This window comes from Temnothorax curvispinosus, unplaced genomic scaffold, assembly GCF_003070985.1.
Source record: "Temnothorax curvispinosus isolate PA1 unplaced genomic scaffold, ASM307098v1 QBEX01018237.1, whole genome shotgun sequence".
NCBI lineage: Eukaryota > Metazoa > Arthropoda > Insecta > Hymenoptera > Formicidae > Temnothorax > Temnothorax curvispinosus.
In genome coordinates, this window is record NW_020228017.1 from 1 (window position 1) to 19,028 (window position 19,028).

Sequence of the window (19,028 nt, forward strand, 5' to 3'; positions counted from 1 at the left end):
AAAGCAATGTGCAAGTTTCTACTTGCACACTTAAAAACTATGAGGAAGCAATGTGCAAGTTTCTACTTGCACACTTTTTTTTCTTCTTCTAGATAAATTCGATGAAAAAAGCGAAATTGTTTTACATAATTCTGGATTTAGCACTTACTACGTGATTTGACTCTTGTCCATAGATGGTTTGCCTAGAATCAGATACGTTCAATGGCAAATTCTTGTTCCATTGTTTATTGTAATGATCTGTCACGTAACTTCGATTATTGCTCATTCTCTTCTCTATAATCGGCCAGAGCACGTTAATCAGTTGATCGCTGATTTCCTGCAATTGTGCCTCAGGTAGCTGCTCGTTCAATTTTCCGTCTTTCAAATCATCGATAAGAGAACTGTTAGATTCTAGCAGATTATCGACGTAAGTCATTTGATTTTCAATCGATCGATTTACCCCGTCATTAGCAGTGGGATTATCTTGAAGTTTCCTTACTTTTTCCAGATCAGATTTTATAACGTTGTTCACATTTTCAGAATCTTGTGCGCCGCTCGAACTCTCGGCTTGTTCCATAATTGTGACTAATGTGAATCTGTTGGATTCTAATTGATTAGGGGATATTGACGTCGCAACGTCTGTCAATTCACTTTTCTTACTTTTTTGAGACAAGTTTTCCGAAACCGGATTTAATTGCTCGTCACTGTAATCCGTTCTTGTCTCGTTCATCTTCTGAAATCCTTCGGCTTTTATTTCTTCATCAATCTGATCTAGAAGTTGATCCTTTTTCTCATGATCTTTCATTGACTGTTTCTCATCGATAAAACTACTGGCGTTGTCATTTGTCTGAATGGAAGAAAGATTGGTTTCAGTCTTGCTATTGTTGTTCTCGTATTTATTAAAATCTGTGAGCAATCTGAGGAGTGGAATAGAAGAATCTTTTAATAATGTGGGTGAATGTTGCTTATTATTGCTCTCGGCTGTTGAATTATCATCGTTTATCGGCAAACTGTTAGCTGTTGTTTCTTGATTATTCCGTCCAGATGCATTAGCTGCTTCATGAATATTACTTTCCGTATTGCTTGATAAGTCTTCTCGATTATGCAACGGATCTTTAAATTGGTTTCCTGTTTGTTCAGCGGTTTTATTTTGCTCCTGTTGAACTTTTAACGACTTGTTAGCAGTATCCCGGGTTTGCAGAATAACTTGATTTAGTAAGTTACTCGCGCCTTTTGCAGCCTCTGGCAAAACTTTAATCACCGATTCCACGATGTTTTTCGTGTCTGATAAAATCTGGTTCGCCACAGACAAATTATTTGCAGTTTGCGGATAAAGAATACTTTCGGAATTTTTAATTATAATTGGATCGAAAAATCTCTGGCTTATATCGTCGATCTTATCCGACGGCTCTCGTGTATGTTGTGTATTTTGTAGAGGAATATATTGATTCACGTTTTCGCGTATATTACTAATAATTTTCGGAACAACTTGTGCTAAATCTGCGCCGAATAATCGTTGACTTACACCGGACGTTGACTCCTGCATATTTTGCAATTTCGGAAAAAACTTATTTACAGTTTTAGTTAAGTCATTTATGGCCGATATATTCAAAATGTTTTTTACTGAATCGATTTGACCAAGTAATTTTTCGTTGACATTATTTTCCGCTAATTTCCGAAAATTCGCTCTAAACTTATTTGCATTGAGCGAGTTGCTTGCTGTATCTAAATCGAGAATCGATTTTTGCAAATTGTCCGAATTAAGTGCTTCATGATCATGCCTGGTAATATTAGATAAAATGTTTTGGACATCTTGTGCAGAATTTGGAATTAAATTGCTCATCTGTGAATTTAGATTGCGTACAATATTTTGATCGTCGATATTTGAAAGATTACTAGGATTAAACAACTCTTGTAATTGCTGGTAGAAAGTTGTTTGATTTTGATCTGCATTTATTTCAAAATTATCGGAAGACGAATAATTCAGTATTTTTTTACTCTTGTCAAGCCATTCTATATTCGATTGAGTTGTGAGAGCTTCTGTTGTTGTAATTAGTGGATTGTCGTTGCGTCTATTACAATCATATTTTTTGTCAGTTTCCTCTCTCAAATGCGTTAAACGATTGGCTGCTTGCACTGCCAATTGTAAAAAAAGCTTCAAAATCCTCTCATTTTGGGCAACTGGATCTTTTATATCATTACGCAAAGTATTCCAATCAGTATTTGGCGGCAAAGAATGTACCTAATAAGAAAAAAAGAATTAATTGCAAGACATTTATATAAAATATAACGTGGCTATATAAAACTATTAATAATTGTTACTACTTTATTTCTTTATTAAATTGTATTAAATCAAGCAAGTACATGGTTGATTTAAAAATGGCAAGAACAAAGGAGGAAGATACATGTTACCTCTTTGAAAGTTTCAGAAAATCTGCATCGTCGTCTCTTGTTCTTTGCCGTTTTGATTATAACTATTTTCACTTTTTTTTTTATTTTTTACATTAAATTTAAAGAAGATATCCAACGACTTGACACGAAGAAACACTACAATTTAACAATGTAATTTTTAATTTATTTAATTTAATTTATTAAAGTAAAAGATGCTCTCTCGATTATCAACTTTGAAAGAAAATGTTAAAAAGAGAAATTTGAAGAAAAGGTTTCAAACAATTTATTTAAATTTATTACCAAAAAAATCAACGCGTTAATAACGATTAAAATAGAACTGCCCGGCCACATTTTACCATTTGCCCCGACGATCTAAACGCAACTGCTTTAAATATGGCCGTAAAATTAACATTAGGCATTAACATTTGGCATTTTGATGTCGGATTTTAATGACTGTTGTCATCATATCACATTTTCATCTACGTTCTATATTGAATTTAATGTTGAGATTTGTTGTTTATTATTTGTCTTATTTACAGCCGTTTCTTTCTTTTATCTGCACATTACAGATAATTATTAATTAAAAAGACATCGAACAGTTCTTTTTGTGTATAATATAGTAACTAGACAAGAACATAAGATAATCTGAAGGACGATTCTCGAACATTATTATGAGAAACAAAATTAGTCAGTCAATAAAAACTCTTTATCGCTGTATAAGGATCTTGGTATATATATATATATATATATATATATATATATATATAACTATTATTATTTAAAAGTATCTTAAGACTTCAACGTTTGCATTGTTTTGTTCTATATATTGGTGTAATTGCGATCTAATTTACATAATAAAATTAAATAATAAATAATACAATCAATGTAAAATCTATATTATTTAACCAGAATTAAATATGTTGGAATAATTGCCACATACTGCTAACTTTATATGCAGAAGAAGTTATCAATTTTAATTAAGAAGTTAATGCCTCAACAATGTTCGAATACTTCCGATAACGTGTCGCGATCAATCAACCGGCCGTCTGTTTTTCATCGATCATTAATTGCGCGAACGAGCATCGAAATGAGCGGAAAGGATTTAATAATTACGTTAACGTCACGTTATGGCAACTGATGTATTTTCTGCTCAATTACACGTACAAGTATGCAATCGGGCTGACCTGATTTCTGCGTATCGCAACTGCTGCACTTATTGATAAATGATATTGTGTAACAGTAAGAAGTTTTTTTGGAGGAAGAAACGACATGGGTATAAACTTCATATTGTATCTAATTGTAATTGATTGTTAAAAATGTCTCTTATTGAAAAAAAAAGTTTATTATGCAACACATCTGTTTTAGATGATTTTTTTCATATTTTTAAGGTTGAAGAGTCGCCAAGAAGCCCACGCAGGTTTCTTCAGTGGGCAAACATTGTCCGAAAGCTTCTAGTAATAGCGGTTCCTCCTTGATCGCCGTCTCGTAATCCCGAAAGGATATTTTCCCATCGTGATCGACATCGAGTTTCTTCAGCGCCAGCTCCGACAAATCTTTCACTCCTTCGTCCGGATCTTCCTCACCGGGCTGCTTTATCAGGCAATTTCTACAAAAATTACGAAAATACTTTTTACGACTATCAAGTAAAACGGACAAAAATCTACGTCAGAGAGACTGTAATAGAATTTTAATCGCCTTTTACTTGAGTAACTGAAAGATTTCGTCCTTTGTAATATATCCATCGTTGTTTAGATCGTACACGTGAAAGCAGAAAACGATCTTGTCGTGCAGGCTACCCCGCAGGAACACGTCGAGTCCCATGATCCACGGCTCGAGTCTGATAGCACCCTCGATCTCTCGATCCCAACAACTAAACAAACGCTCCACCAGGGCGTCCTCCGTGATCACGTGAAACGTGTTGTGAAGGAGTTCACGAAAAATAGTCCTGTCGATTCCCTGAGCAATGTAAGTTTGAAATAATTTTTAAGTGTAATCTCTGTATCAATTAATTAATAATCTGTATGCTTTTTTTTTATTTTGTTTGAACACAAGGGTAGTCAACTTTCAATTGCGTGTCGCATAATACCTCGACAGCCGGCCTCGATTGTGGTCTTCTGCCGACAGATATCGATCGTTCAACTTGTTGTTGGCTGGAATTGGTGGTTAACTTTTTGTAAAGTTTGCAGAGATTATCCAGTTCCACCCTGTAGATAAAAGCAAATCAAACACTGGATTAAATTAATTCTCGATTTATGTACATTTATGCTACTAAACTAATATAATTCACACAGCATAACTCTTGCTTTTCATTTTTATAAATCGTGTAATTTTATTAATTTTTTGTTCTATCGGTTCAAGTCCATTTAAATAATTCCATTTGTCCTTCCTTGTCAAGAATGATAAAATAAAGCACTAGAAAAATTAATTCGAGAGTCATCGCGATTTATCGACGCGTTCTCTCAAACTCGCCTGGAGAATCTTGTCTTTTTTTTAAGGGATTCGATCACTTTGACGATATACGCGGAGTTCCTGGCGCCTCCGCCCTCCGGCATCTTTCTGCGACGTCTCGTTTTCGACAACTCGTCCTTGCCGGAAGCAGCGGCGATCTGCCGCTTGGAATTCGTTGACGCTTTACGACCGCTTGTCAGGAATATAGAAACGCTCTTCATGAGCGTCGTGCCGCCACGAACGCTTATGCCCATCCGACGCTCGGCGTCGGCGCCGGCCCCGGCGCTGACGCCCGACTTTGCCCCCCCAATCGGCGTGACGCTCGAGGTGACGCTTCGTTGCTCAGACATTTCTGTTTAGACTGAAAAATTTGAATTGAAAATTTAATTTAAGCAATACTGAATCATATGTGGAAATACAAGATTTTGTATTAACGCATGTAAAGAATAAAATACAACGTTTGAAAATAGTAAAAAAAATTAGATAAACATAATATATTGAGTTGCAAATGGGAAGTGAGAAGCAGCTGATATGAAAATACATAGAAACTCTGAGCGAAGGTAGATAAAGTTGAACAAATATGTATATTAAATGGAGCTATTACAATTGCAATAAAAATATAAATTTGCTTAATACAAATAGGAATTTAAGAAATGTATTAAAATAGAATGTCCTGTTACCATGGACCGATATAGGCATTCGAGTCGATTGATCAATAAGGAATAATTCACGGAGGCGGGGATGCAATGGCCCTTTTTTATAGGCGAAAATTGTAAACAGCCAATCGTTGCTCGTCAAAAGATTGCTTGTTCTCTCGTGCAACCGAATTATTATTATTTACGATCACATTTGCGTAATTTCCTTGTAACGTTTGTCGGTCCGTTGTCCTCGCAGGCATTTTCGTGGTACGAGTAATGTTCCAATGAATTTAAATCGTACATTTATGCGCGCGTAACTCGGGCTGAAAAAGAATGCAATTTGCATAGAAAGGAAAGGAGATTTATAATACAAAGCGCGCAATAACGAGCTTGCACCAACTTGCATTTCGCATTATAAATAGTGCAACAACTTAAATGTTATACTTAATTATTACATGTTATACTTATTAGTATTGTGCTATCTATCACTGTATACATTGAGACAATGTTATAAAGTTCATGTCTCACAGTCGTTTTGCAAGATGAAATGTAAAAACTTTTCCCATTAAGCAACGAATACAACTCGCTTTATAAATTGTGTCTGGAACAAATCAGCTTGTGCATTATTTAAGATTTGTATGATCTGAACACGCAGTGACAAGTAAAATGCGAAAAATCGAGACAACTCTTTAAAGCACACTTTTATTCGCGCATAATTATTTTGACAATTTTAATTTATAGTGATGTAATTAATTAAGAAGCAATATAACTTCAAAGTTTTGCATTTTCAAACGTAAATGATTAATTATTTTGGCCGGAAAAGAAAATAAAACCATTTTTAACAATCTATAACAACACATCTTTAAACCAATTCTAAAACTATCTAAATCACTTTTAAACGTGAGATCTATTTATGCGGACGATAATAAAGCAAAATATAAAATACGGTTTTTTAAGAGAACCATTACTTTAAATAATGCATGTCTTATCTTCGAATAATCATTCTTAACAACGTGCCTCGAAAATCGCTTCCATAAATGCAAGAGGGCAATCATATAGCATGAGAAATTGTAATTTGGAGAAAGTGTGATATTAATCTCGTGTAAAATCCCTTCTACTTCATCGTATTATTCACCTTTGTTCCATCACTTTTACATATATCTTTCACTTTTTATATAAAAATATTTCGTTGAAGATAGGATTACGATAAATTATTCTACATCTAATTTTTGCCTATTTTTATTATATGCATGAATTTAATAGAATAATTTTGCCAATAAATGCATGCAATTTCATGAAGATTCAAACTGATACAAAATGATACCTACGGTAATACCTGAAATTAGATCGTGCTACGATAATGATCGACACGTGTGTGCCCGTGCCTACGGAATCTCAATTTAACTTCTCTAATTTGTAACTCACGATTGACGTAGCGTGCATATGAGTCTTGCTTTAATCTACATACATTGATTAAAACAATCCATCTAGTAATTATCGACATAACATCAACAGATTTCTCAGATTTTATAGAATTTTGTAAGATTTTAATAATTTTATTTATCTGAAAAAATGTTATGTCATATCCAGACGTTTTTTCGATTTTATTATCTTTGGATTATATATATTAATTACAAATAAATATTAATTGTAATTAATATCTATAACTAAAATGATGATTCATAACATTATCAAGCTAACTGAGCCTGAAAAATATAATTTACGATTATAAGCATAATAGTAATGAAAAATAATTGTCAATAACAATTGCAAACTTGACTATTTAAAAGAAATATTATTATTAAAAGAATTATACCAAAGTGCACTGTGCAATCGCAGACACGGAAGTGACTCGGAAGCTACTTTTGATCGCTGTTATTTATCGTACGAAAATGGTTTGAAATGTTGAAACTTAATAGAAGATTACTTCAACGAAATTCACTGCTTCCTCTTCGTTCCAAATGCATTACGATTGGCAAGTTCAATTAAATCAGGAAAAAAACTTACCAATTAATGACAAAGAAGTGCTTCGTCGCGACAAGGGTTTCGTCGTCAGCGGCGACTACGTTTTATCGACCAAACGTATCAAATGGCGAAGCTGAAAACACTTTAACGCGATATCTAGCAACAGGATATCTAGCAACTTCGGTATATCGCAAATGTATAAATATTTCGTGCGTAGTAATAAGACGAATCACTGCAATAAAATTTAGATATTAAACAAAATTGTGACGTATGTGTATGTATGTGACAACATATATGTTGCTTAGAATTTTATTATAATTGCTTACTCGTTTTGTTTATATTATTTATTAGTTTATTAATTATAATCTAAATATAATGTAATAATTCATAATTAAACAGAAATATGACTTAGCGTATTATTAAGATACCATCACGGTTAGATATTTCACAATTTTCGAGAATATTATAGAAGATATATATCATGTGTTTTAAATTATTAAAATTTAATAATTTGTATATTAGAATATTAGAATATATTGATACATATTAAGTATTTTTTTAGATTGTTTGCTTCGTAGAATCGCTACTTTGGCTGATCAATAGAGGAAGTGTCATCATCGGGATTTACTACTTCTAAAATGGCCGTCGACGTCGGATGATGTTTTCTGAAATGCCGAAATTAATCCTTAATTGGTTAGTAGACGTTAATAACGCAGCTTGCATTTCTTATAATAGTTTTTGCAACTCTCTTACTTGCATAACTTGTCTAAATATTTTCGAATTTGCACCATTTGACGTTGAATATCAATTAGCGTACTAGTCATCCGTTTTTCCGTTGCGAAAGACGCGGCTCTTTTGTACCCCTCGGCGGCCCGTTCTGCAATTAATTTTAAGATATTAACTAATTTTTTATAGTTCCTGTAAGATACTTACTTGTGTATTAATTTCTGTATACCTTATATCTTATTTAAATATTCAGACTTATTAATGCTTAATAATATTCTTTGACGTCAGAGCGTATTTTGAGTCAATTAAGATTCTCGATTACTTACTGATTCGAATGTGCTCGTCAGTAATCTCCCCATCCTGATAGACAATATCAATCTCCTTCATTGTATTAATTAGATCTTCCACATTATTTACATTATTATTTACGTTCTTTATCGTCGGATTGTCACTTGGTGCCTGCAAGATAGCGCTTGTATCGTTGTCAAACTTAGCGTGCACATTTCTTACCTTTGACTGCTCTTTGACAAGTTGTTCAATAAGCGAGCTTAGCTGATTTAGAAATTGTATCTAAAATGCGACATTTATATTCAGTCAAAACGTAACAACAAAACTGTACTAATAGATCGCGTATTATTTAACAACATAAAATATTGTTTAAGTTTAAGTTATGTTACAGCATATTATCCGACCTCTCGTTTATTGTTATCCTTATTTTTGCTCATTTTTATGGAAAAGTTTATGAGCTTCTCAAAATTTTCTTCATACAATGCAATTAGCTCTTTTAGTTGCTCCGGCGTGTTTACGGAAATTTTCTCGCCTGCTAAATTCAAAGAGTCAACGTAATACAGTATTCTCTATCCGCTTCAATAATGATCGTTGTGAGTGAGTGTTTAATTTCTAATATATGACGCGAACATGAAACATGCAAATCCTACCTGTGTCCCTCACGTTCGAAAGCGTGACCGAGCGGCATTGTGCCTGAAAGCAAAGTTTTTATTCCATCATATTTACATATCGCACCCCGAGAAGAATATATCACATATCACATAACTAAAAAGAATACTGTCAAAACTAAAAAAATTTTGATTTTAAAATTTTGATTTTTTAGTGGCTTAATCTATAAAAAGTATATGCCTAAGGTGTTCCCTACATACTATAATAATGTTACAAGTCTATATGCAAAATTCGTCGCACGGGAGCAGAAGAGTCGTTATTCTTTTAAACCGCGGATGAAGTTGCGGTCGCTAGATGAATAGTATCATAAGTTAATTGACGAGTGAATCAGAGCAGACGTTTTACAAAAAAACAGTATAAGTTTTATTAAAACAAAATGTCGCGTAATTGCAATTGCGTTAGTTATCTCATAATTCAGAAAAATTGAATTAAATTTATTTTTCCGGTAAAGAATCGTGTCGCCAGTTTTTGTTAAAATGCAATTAATACATTTTTCAATATAACAGGATTAAATTGTATAATGGTAAAAGGTCTTATGCCTGTTATTACTAGTTCCTAAGATACAATGGTAATTTAAAAAAGTCGTATTAAAATTTTTTATAGTGCCTTAATTTTGGTTGGGTACAGCATGTTATTGGCAATTGTATTATTAAACATTCAGTCAGTATAATTACTTTATTAAAAACAATAAATCAAATTGTTACTTTTATTTTATATCTAAAAAATACACCATTTCCCTGTTCAAAACCCCCCTTTAAACATTGTTTTCTCTGAATTCATAATAATGAAGATACGATTCGTTCCCTTTAAAGTACAGATGTGTACATACAATATGCATTTAACATAACAAAATTGTGATATATTATAACAAATTTACATGCGATATTCACGCGTATAATACAAGTGGGTTTTAATTTTCAGGCAAAAATCCGAAGAGACACACTTTCGGGAAACCATAATTTCAGAAACTTACCCCAACCGCGAAGACGACAAATATAATTATGAAGAACTTCATCTTCATATTCCGGTTTCTCATGGAACCTTCTCGCTTCGTTAAGTGAAACTCTAATAAGATCGTTTAATGTACAAAGCCGTTTTATAGACATCGTGTGCGAACAAAGGCACTTGCGTATGCGACGTTCTTCAAAACATTTGACGGAAACATCCGGCGAGAAATAAACGACGATCGATGTATCAAACGCGTGAAGTCATGCGGATGAATAGATGGGCGCGATTATTCTGTACAGTTAGACATAATTGCATTTTATATTATCGGGAGCAATAGTATCTTTATTGTTGTTTAAATATTAATTACGTAGAATATTAATATTTTCCCAATAGAAAATAATCATACACTTGGCGCTGGGTCGTATTAACTATTTTAATGTTTCCTACAAATAGATATATTTGTACTTTGTAGCATATATGTCACATGAGTAGAAGTACCAAGTGCTTTTGTGTGAATCTTAATAATTTTCTTTTTTTCTAAATACCTTGCTTGTATGTTTGGAACAGGTATATAACAAGTATAATAAAGAAACTGCATGATTAAGAAAATCGGATGTTATACTAATTCATCACAATACTTCTTTAAAAATGTTCTAAAATCCGTTGAATATTTTAAAATTTCTTTACTTACATATATTCTATATATTTATTTATAATATATACATGTTATCTTTTTAAAGAAAAACACACGTAAACCAAAAATAATTTTGAAAAAGTATAATTTTGTAAGAAAACGTTTCATAAATTAAAATAATTATAATTTTTACTGTCTGTTTACCTGACTTCGCTGTTTTAAATTATTATGTATAAACATTGCGTATATGTCTTAGCATAAGTTTAAATTCTTGGTTCACCATCCCCTTTGTTGCTGGTATTTCAGATAAATTTAAAAGCGTTATTAGAAATGTAAAATCTAATCTTTCCTTTTTTAGTCTTAATAAACTAACTAATTTTATTAGAGTACAAAAAGAACCCCTCCCATTACAATCGAATAACAATGTTGTTTATAAGATTTACAGTAAAGCGATGCTTCGTACGTGAGACAAACTAAAAAATAGTTGCATACTAAAATTTCTGAACACCGAAATCACATTCGTTGGAATACGAATACACATTCTGCGTCATTACGAAACATATATTAAATTTTGATCATGAGTTCGATTGGGAGAATGTCGCAGTTTTTGACAGAGAAAAATACGTATCTAAAAGACTCGTTTCAAAAATGATTTACATCAAATTGCAAAATAATAGCCTTAATTTACAAAAGGATACGGAATTCCTACATCATGCATACAGTCAGTCAAGTAAGAGCGTGATCGGGCTAATTTATAGAAAAATTGAGTTAGCAAAATTTTGAAATACATAGATACATTCTAATTGATTAGAGCTAAGATGCAATTACATTAATAATATGTCCAGTCACCATCATCGTCGATAATTGACTGACATCTCCGAGGCATATTTAGTCCTATTCGTGCAGCAAGGATCTCCATATCCGACGAATTTCTCAAGATAATTGCTTTAAACTGAATATTTGTTTTATGCTTAATATATGCCCAAACATTTTCGATCGGATTTGCATCGGGCAATTGTGACGGCCAATCAAATTGATTGATGCCAGATTGCTCCTTTCACTCAGTACAGAGTCTGCTCCGGTGTTTCGGATCATTATCCTCCTACAGGATCCAATCTTCATTTTTTTTTTTTTTTTTTTTTTTTTACATAAACCACGAGTTGGCAGATAGTAACAAGGCCTTTTTATAGATTTCCAACATTTTGTCCGCATTCAGATTGTGTGTAAACACGTAACACAGCTTCGAAGCGCGACGTGTACGCGGCACTCATGACGCCTATGCTTTGCTCTGGCAAAACTTTAACGACAACTGAGCTTTTCTTCGCAAAGCATCAAGGAAAAAAGTATCCTCTATCGACTTATATAATGTATACATTCCGATAAATAAACCATACTTCTCTTTGACTTCCGTGAGCAGTTTCTCAACACTTGTTGAGGCGAGTTTTGCACTACATTTAGTATCAAACATCCTGTATAGAACGGTTGTAATGAATTTACCGAGACAAGCAGAACGCAGTGAGTTATAGTTATGGGATTATTTCGATCGATTAGAACATTTGCTAATAAAGTGCAAGGAATGTGAGAAAGAAATTCCGGTATCTCATATAAATAGCATCCCCAGTAAAACAGGAACGTGGAATCCACGTTTCTTTCATGTGGACCAGCGACGTAGAATTCACGTAGACAATCGAGTGGATCATCCGCTTAAAAACGGTAGTCGGATCCACGTGGATGAGATCATCGATTCGACGTGGAATTTACGTGAAAGTTTCACGTCTTAATATTTTGGCGAGTACTGGGCAGTACTGGATTACTGGTAGTAATTTATTACACAGAGACTACTGGTGCATAGTATTGAATTATACTCACCCCAAAAAAATCTCTTAATACTAGAGGACACTGATTTCCGATATTCACCCGGCATAAAAAAATTATTTTTAGCGAAATTTTATTACTATTTTATAACTAAATTTGTTTTTTAAGATGCAGTCTATGATTATAAATATTTTCTCGAATTTAAAAACACATATAAAAACACACTTACCTTGGTGGGATTCGAACTCGGGACCTCATCTGGATCGTGAGCCAACTGCCTTACGTGGTAGACTACTTCTTAATTTGATGTAAGTGTTATATATAGTCTACATATGTCATAACCAGCGCAAATATATAATTTTTTAAAAATCATCTTAAGAAACAAATTCAGTTTAAAAACTGATTATTATTATAACACATAACTTTTGTATTTTTACGACATAATAAAATTTTTTACTATCATTTTCATTATTCATAATTATTCATTAAAACGTTCCATTTAGCTATATTAATTGCGATTGACAACATCAATGTCTCCTGAGATTGATAAATTATCTGTCAGTAGAACAGTGAAAATATCTACGCAAAATCTACATTGATACTACGCGGATGAGATACTTTGATTTTATCGATGGAAAAGAAACGTTGAATCCACGCGGATAAGATATTATACTTCGATTTTGGCGATGGAAAAGAAACGTTGAATTTACGCGGATAAGGTACTTCGATTTTGGCGATGGAAAAGAAACGTTGAATCCACGCGGATAAGGTATTTCAATTTTGGCGATGGATAAGAAACGTTGAATCCATGCGAATAAGGTTCTTCGATTTTGACGATGAAAAAGAAACGTTGAATCTACGTGGATAACTCGTGGATGAATCTCCATCCACGTATTACGTAGATTCGACGCAGATGCGACGTACCTGTTTTACTGGGGATGAAAAGAACATTAAGAACATTAAGAACATTAAGCACTTAAGTAGACATAAAATTTTTTCTGATAAAGTCTACACACTACCTGACAAGCTACGACACTATTACATGGAGTTACCAGAACTTAAGGCAAAATGTAATAAATGTGGCAAAATAATATCCTATTTATCGAACAATTTGTCTTTAAAACAACATTTAAAAAGAACAACATGAGTAAGTATACACATTCAACAACTTACTAAAATATTAAGAGTTATAAAATAAATGTAATAATAAAACAATCAACATTGCAGCTAAAAACAATTTAGCAAAAAAAAAACTTTTATAATGGCATCCATGTAACAGTTATTTGTTATTTGCAATTTTGATCATAAATGTATTTATCCTATCGTAATAATAATAATCTTTATATTATTTTTCATATAATTTGAACAAATTTAATCGTGTATATCACGTTCTCTTATTATTTATACGTATTCAATTCTTAAAAAAAGAACATAAGTTAAAAAATATAATTTTATATAAGAGAATGTTTTCAAGATTAAACTGATTTAAATTTTTACTGTGTCTATCGAACTTCGATATTTCAAATTGTCATGTAAGAATTAACACACTGTGTGTGATTTAGCAAAATTTTAAAATTAATGATAGAATAAAAAAAGATGGAGATATATGATCTAGTATAGCTAGCAAATTCAAATTATATGTATACTAGATTTTGAGCCCACGCGAAGCGGGTAGGAGAGACCGGGGCTAAACCATCAGTTATTTTCGATGCCGATTTTTAACAACAAAATAAATAATTTTAGTAAAATGTGGTATACCACTGTAAAGAGTGAACTTTTAGCTACAAAATTTATATAGAAAATTGTCTACGTTGCTTTGTTTAACCGGTATAGAGCAAAAACGACAACGGTGGAAAAATTAAAATCTCAAAAATGCCGGGGTATAACCGTCACACTGCATTTTCAATATATATACGTACATCTAATCCTGAAAAATGATAGGATACATTTTAATAATTGTTTTTTAAGAAAAAAATATAAAAATTTATTTAAAATTTTTATGCGAAACATTATTAAAAAATAATTGTTTTACCTATTCTATAAAACAATTTAGGCACGTGAATACAGATCCTGGCAAGCGCACACATGTGTTGTGTGCCTTACGCTCGCACGCAATGCACTGTTTCCCATATGCTCTGTTTATTGTCAACTTCTCTGAGCACACGCAGCACGTATTATCGAAGTCTTCGTCAGAATCCGACCGCTGCTGCTTCCTTGATTTCGATTTACGCCCACTGCTCTCATCGTTGTTCTTCTTCAACCAGTCGTTCAACGTGGTTCTCCGGACATCGAATTGTTTTGCGGCTGCGTAAGCGCTCATTTTATCTTTTCTCACCGCAAGAACTGCCTTTTTGTGTTGCTCCTTGTCGACGAGAGTCGTTTTGCAACGATACGTGCATACCATTTCCCTCCTATACAAACTAACGCACGTGCAAGGAAAGACAGAATCACGCTAGAGGGAAACCTAACTTGAAATTGCCGTGAGCTGAAGTCGTGCGCCCGGCGCGCCACAGTGACGAGACTGCCGGACTTGCCCCGGGTGCTTACTGACGAATTAGCCCCAAACACAAGTTTCAGGTTTGATCGCTCACTAAATATTAAACATCAACAATAATGAAAAAACTAAACTGGATTCGTGTTCAGCATGCATTACTCTTTATAATCACGTACCTCGAGATTTGGAGAGCAAATATTATTGCAGATATTACAAAATTTCCACGCGCAGAAAATTTCACTTTTATCTTCCGAAAACACGTTTGCCCTCGTAAAAATCATAACACGGCAGGTAACTTGCCGAAACTCCATTGGTCACATGAGTACCATAAGCAGCGTTTACAGGTTCCGAGATATTTGATTTAACGGTTTTACCCCGTAGACGTTTTAGCCCCGGTTTCCCCTATGATATTCATATTTATATACATCTCAATAAATAAAGCATACTATATATATTATACTTTTTTCGATCTTAATAAGCAGTTTTTCAAACATTTGTTGAGTCGATTTCTATACCATATTTAGTATCAAACATTCCGTAATACAGGACGCAATTACCGAAATGGGAAACACGCAGCAAGTTGTGGGATTATTTCAATCGATTAAAACCTTCGCTGGTAAAGTGCAAGAAATGTGAAAAGGAAATTCAAATACCTGATAGAAAATTCATGCTAAAAACATTAAGAATACACTTAAGTAAACATGGAATGTATACCACACACTACCTGACAAGCTACGGCAATATTACTCGGACTTACCAGAACATAAGGCAAAATGTAATAAATGTGGTGCAATACTATATTATATAAGGGACCACGAGTATTTGAAATAACATTTAAAAATAAAACATAAGACAATAATGCAGAGTCTACATAAGTAAGTACACACTCAAAAATTTATTAAAATAAGCTAATTAAAATAAGCTAATAAATTAATTGAAGATTATAAAATAAATCTAATAATAAAACAATTAATAGTTAAAAAAAGCTTAGCGAATAGAAGTTTAGATCCATCTATGTAAAAGTTATTTGCAAGTCTGATTGTTAGTGAAAAGGTCAGTTATATATGCCGCGCATATCAAAAGTGCGCCTTCCGGAAGATAGGTGGCGTCACTTTGTCGCGTTTCCGTAGTAGTAGTAGTCAAGTCGTCGCCTTTGAGGCATGTACAACATTGCGGACAGCAGTATGCTTTGTAATAACAGTCTGAAGTGAATTATCATTAAAGACCAATTATCATATATACAGTCCACTTTATTTCATACACACACGAGCACATTAACACTGATCACAAATGTCCCTTTCCAATCGTAATAGTAATAGTAATTTTTTAATTATTTCGCGTGCAATTAAAAAAAAATTTAAGGGGAGGTTACCGTTAAAAAAATCGAATTTTTTTTTTGCTTAATTTTTTACTACGTAAAACTTTAAACGCGTTTTTCTCGAAACAGCATTTTTCGGCGCGCGGGGCGCTCTACAGCTTCAACGGATGAACCGATTTTAATAAATGACGGTGCAAAAGAAAGGAAATTTAATTTAGGGGGCCTTCAGAAAGCGTTTTTTTTTTCAAAAAATTGGTTGCAAATAATTTTTTTCGAACGTTGAAGCAAAAGAAAACAGGGAAAAAAAGAGGTTTATTTTGCAAACGGCCACCATTTTGTTATAAGGGGGTTTTTTAAAAATCGGAAAATTATAAGGCCTTCCAAATTTAATTTATTTTAAGAATTTTTTTGGTTTTTTTGTTTTCGATCAGCTGGCAAGGCTGTGGAATGCCCCGCGCACATAGAACCACGCCGTGTGGAAGGAGAGCTGGAGCCGCCATTTTTAATTATTTTCTTCCGAAAAAATTCTAAATTAATCTTCATTTGTGTACAAATAAAAGCCGCGAAAATTTTTTTCTAAATGTACTTATTTTATATAAAAAAAAATTCCTGAAATTGAGGCATTTTTTGGGCCTCTGAACGGTAACTTCCCCTTAAATTGAGTCTTTTATGCTCATATTTGAGTTTTTTATGCATCAAATACACGTACAATTTGACATTATGGCTGAACGTATAAAATACATTCGAGTCAGACATATAAAATATACGATTTATAATTCTCATCGGTATTTAAATTAAATAGCTATATTTAATAAAATCTATATACGACAACTCAAATCTGATCATTTATTTATTATATAGATAATTTATAATTAATAAAAATGAGGATTAATCGAAAATCAATGGTTTTATATATATAATATATTTTAATATATACCGTTAAATCTTTGTAAATGTCAGTATATATCTAGTGATATTAACGTTTTGTTATCCTTAAGTTTAGTTAATCTTGAGATTATTGTTGTACATTCTTCATTAAGGATGTATGGGTGACATCTCAAATCATTACCAAAAATCTAAAAATTTTATAGATTGTTCTATTATTACGTCTAAGTATCTGTGTAAAATTTCAGCACAATTCTCTTACTGGTTTAAAAATTATTGTAATTAAGGATGTATTGGAGGTATTTCAAATATATTCAGAAAGTGCTGTAAATTGTTTCTAAATTAAATTAAAAATACTCTGTAAAATTTTGAAGTTATTTAAGAGTTATTTAAGTTTAAAGTTAAAAAAATTAACATTATCTCTTATAGAGAATTGAAATTTTTGCTGTAAATATAAATAAAATATAAATAAGCTATTAAAATATTTCTTAAACTTTTTTTATGTGTAAAACATATATCACTGCGATATTGTATTTTAATTTTCAAAATTTTTTGCCACAAAAAAATTTTTTTAATTATTTAAGCAATACTAATTATTTAAATAACAAAAAATCATACTCAAACTGTTAACGGTAATCCCTTCTAACATATAAAAAATTTTGAGTTGTTTGACATACATGCAAAGTCTTCTTTTATTGAAAGTTTAACTTTTAGCAAGGACTGTACGACCCATACATCCTTAACTTAATTTATTGTAACTTATTTTACAATTTTTCGTAAAAACATTTTATAATTTGACTCTGATTTGTAACTGCATCCGACTTATGTCTAAACACATTATACTTACATTATTACAACCTCTTTTATAAGTTAAATTACACATGTATAAAAAACCATAACTTTAGTTTTAATATTAATATTACAAAAATTTGAGATATAAGAAATTCCGTTCCTATCTCTTCATCTCTCTCTTTCCTTTTTCCTTATATTCACACAAATCTTCACTCCGTTGCGGATCACCGTTTATATGTATGTACATAATAGGATCAAGTAATGCGTACAGCTACAATATTTTAAGTAGTTATTCTTTTTTTCCATTTTTAATTACACCACATTCTAATGTAAATTTGACATTTCAAGCTCAACAAACTAAGGATTACACTAAGGACTTCTCTGCAGAACGTCAAAGTAAAAAATTACTTGGTTTGCTAGATCAATTATCTAAAGAAATGAGAAAGAAATCAGGCGCACTTGACGAGTAATTATTTGTTTTGCTTATATCGCGCAATAACATGTAATGATATCTTACTTATAGTTAAATATTAACTTCCCAAGCAGCATTTTTCGGTTAACTTTCCGACTAAGGACTACTTTTCTACTAATCACAACGTTGTAAGCAGTCTAAGAAAGTTATAAAATGTAACTTATAATTACTAACGTTTTTTGGACGTTGTCTTAACGTTAAAATTACGACGTGCTTTTTTTTATCACTTTCCCAACGTCAAATTTGAAACAGTTAAATCCGATTACCCGACGTTAAGATATTTAACGTTCGCCTGACGTTATAACCTGCACCACACTTTTCGTGCGACTTCAATACGTAATTCCCAACGTAAACCAACGTTTTGTTATCAAACGTTGTAAAACGCTAACGTTGTGAAATGTCGCCTGTGGTCATTTCTGACTGACGTAATTGTGGAACGCTGACTTCGCCATTTTCATTCCTCAAAGAGGAAGGCAAATAATCCGCGAGACTAGAGTCAAGCTCAACAGGGTCTTCTTTCCCCGCTAATTTTTCCAAGCCCGTTCCCTTGGCAGTGGTTTCGCTAG

The 19,028-nt window shown here is 32.6% G+C and overlaps 3 protein-coding genes across 4 annotated transcripts; all 3 read right to left on the minus strand.

The window, feature by feature from the left end:
- Positions 1-148: 148 nt before the first annotated feature.
- LOC112468226 (putative uncharacterized protein DDB_G0267840) lies at positions 149-2,795 on the minus strand (the record flags this gene model as incomplete). The annotated part of the gene is made up of 2 exons (XM_025037325.1): positions 2,727-2,795; positions 149-2,221 (listed from the first exon to the last, which is right to left on the minus strand). Coding segments are annotated over exons 1-2 (2,142 nt in total), but the record flags the coding sequence as incomplete, so codon positions are not given.
- A 729-nt stretch (positions 2,796-3,524) lies between these two features.
- Positions 3,525-5,089, minus strand: LOC112468232 (EF-hand calcium-binding domain-containing protein 1). The gene is made up of 4 exons (XM_025037338.1): positions 4,840-5,089; positions 4,457-4,574; positions 4,073-4,326; positions 3,525-3,976 (listed from the first exon to the last, which is right to left on the minus strand). Exons 1-4 carry the CDS (start codon positions 5,070-5,072, stop codon positions 3,754-3,756), a joined length of 828 nt encoding a protein of 275 aa, XP_024893106.1. The 5' UTR covers positions 5,073-5,089; the 3' UTR covers positions 3,525-3,753.
- A 2,903-nt stretch (positions 5,090-7,992) lies between these two features.
- LOC112468233 lies at positions 7,993-8,951 on the minus strand. 2 transcript variants are annotated; one of them, XM_025037340.1, is made up of 5 exons: positions 8,840-8,951; positions 8,658-8,717; positions 8,474-8,606; positions 8,175-8,298; positions 7,993-8,086 (listed from the first exon to the last, which is right to left on the minus strand). In XM_025037340.1, exons 1-5 carry the CDS (start codon positions 8,870-8,872, stop codon positions 8,005-8,007), a joined length of 432 nt encoding a protein of 143 aa, XP_024893108.1. In that variant the 5' UTR covers positions 8,873-8,951; the 3' UTR covers positions 7,993-8,004. The 2 variants fall into 2 exon arrangements, with proteins under 2 accessions (XP_024893108.1, XP_024893107.1); XM_025037339.1 differs by having other exon boundaries at positions 8,474-8,717.
- Positions 8,952-19,028: the final 10,077 nt, after the last annotated feature.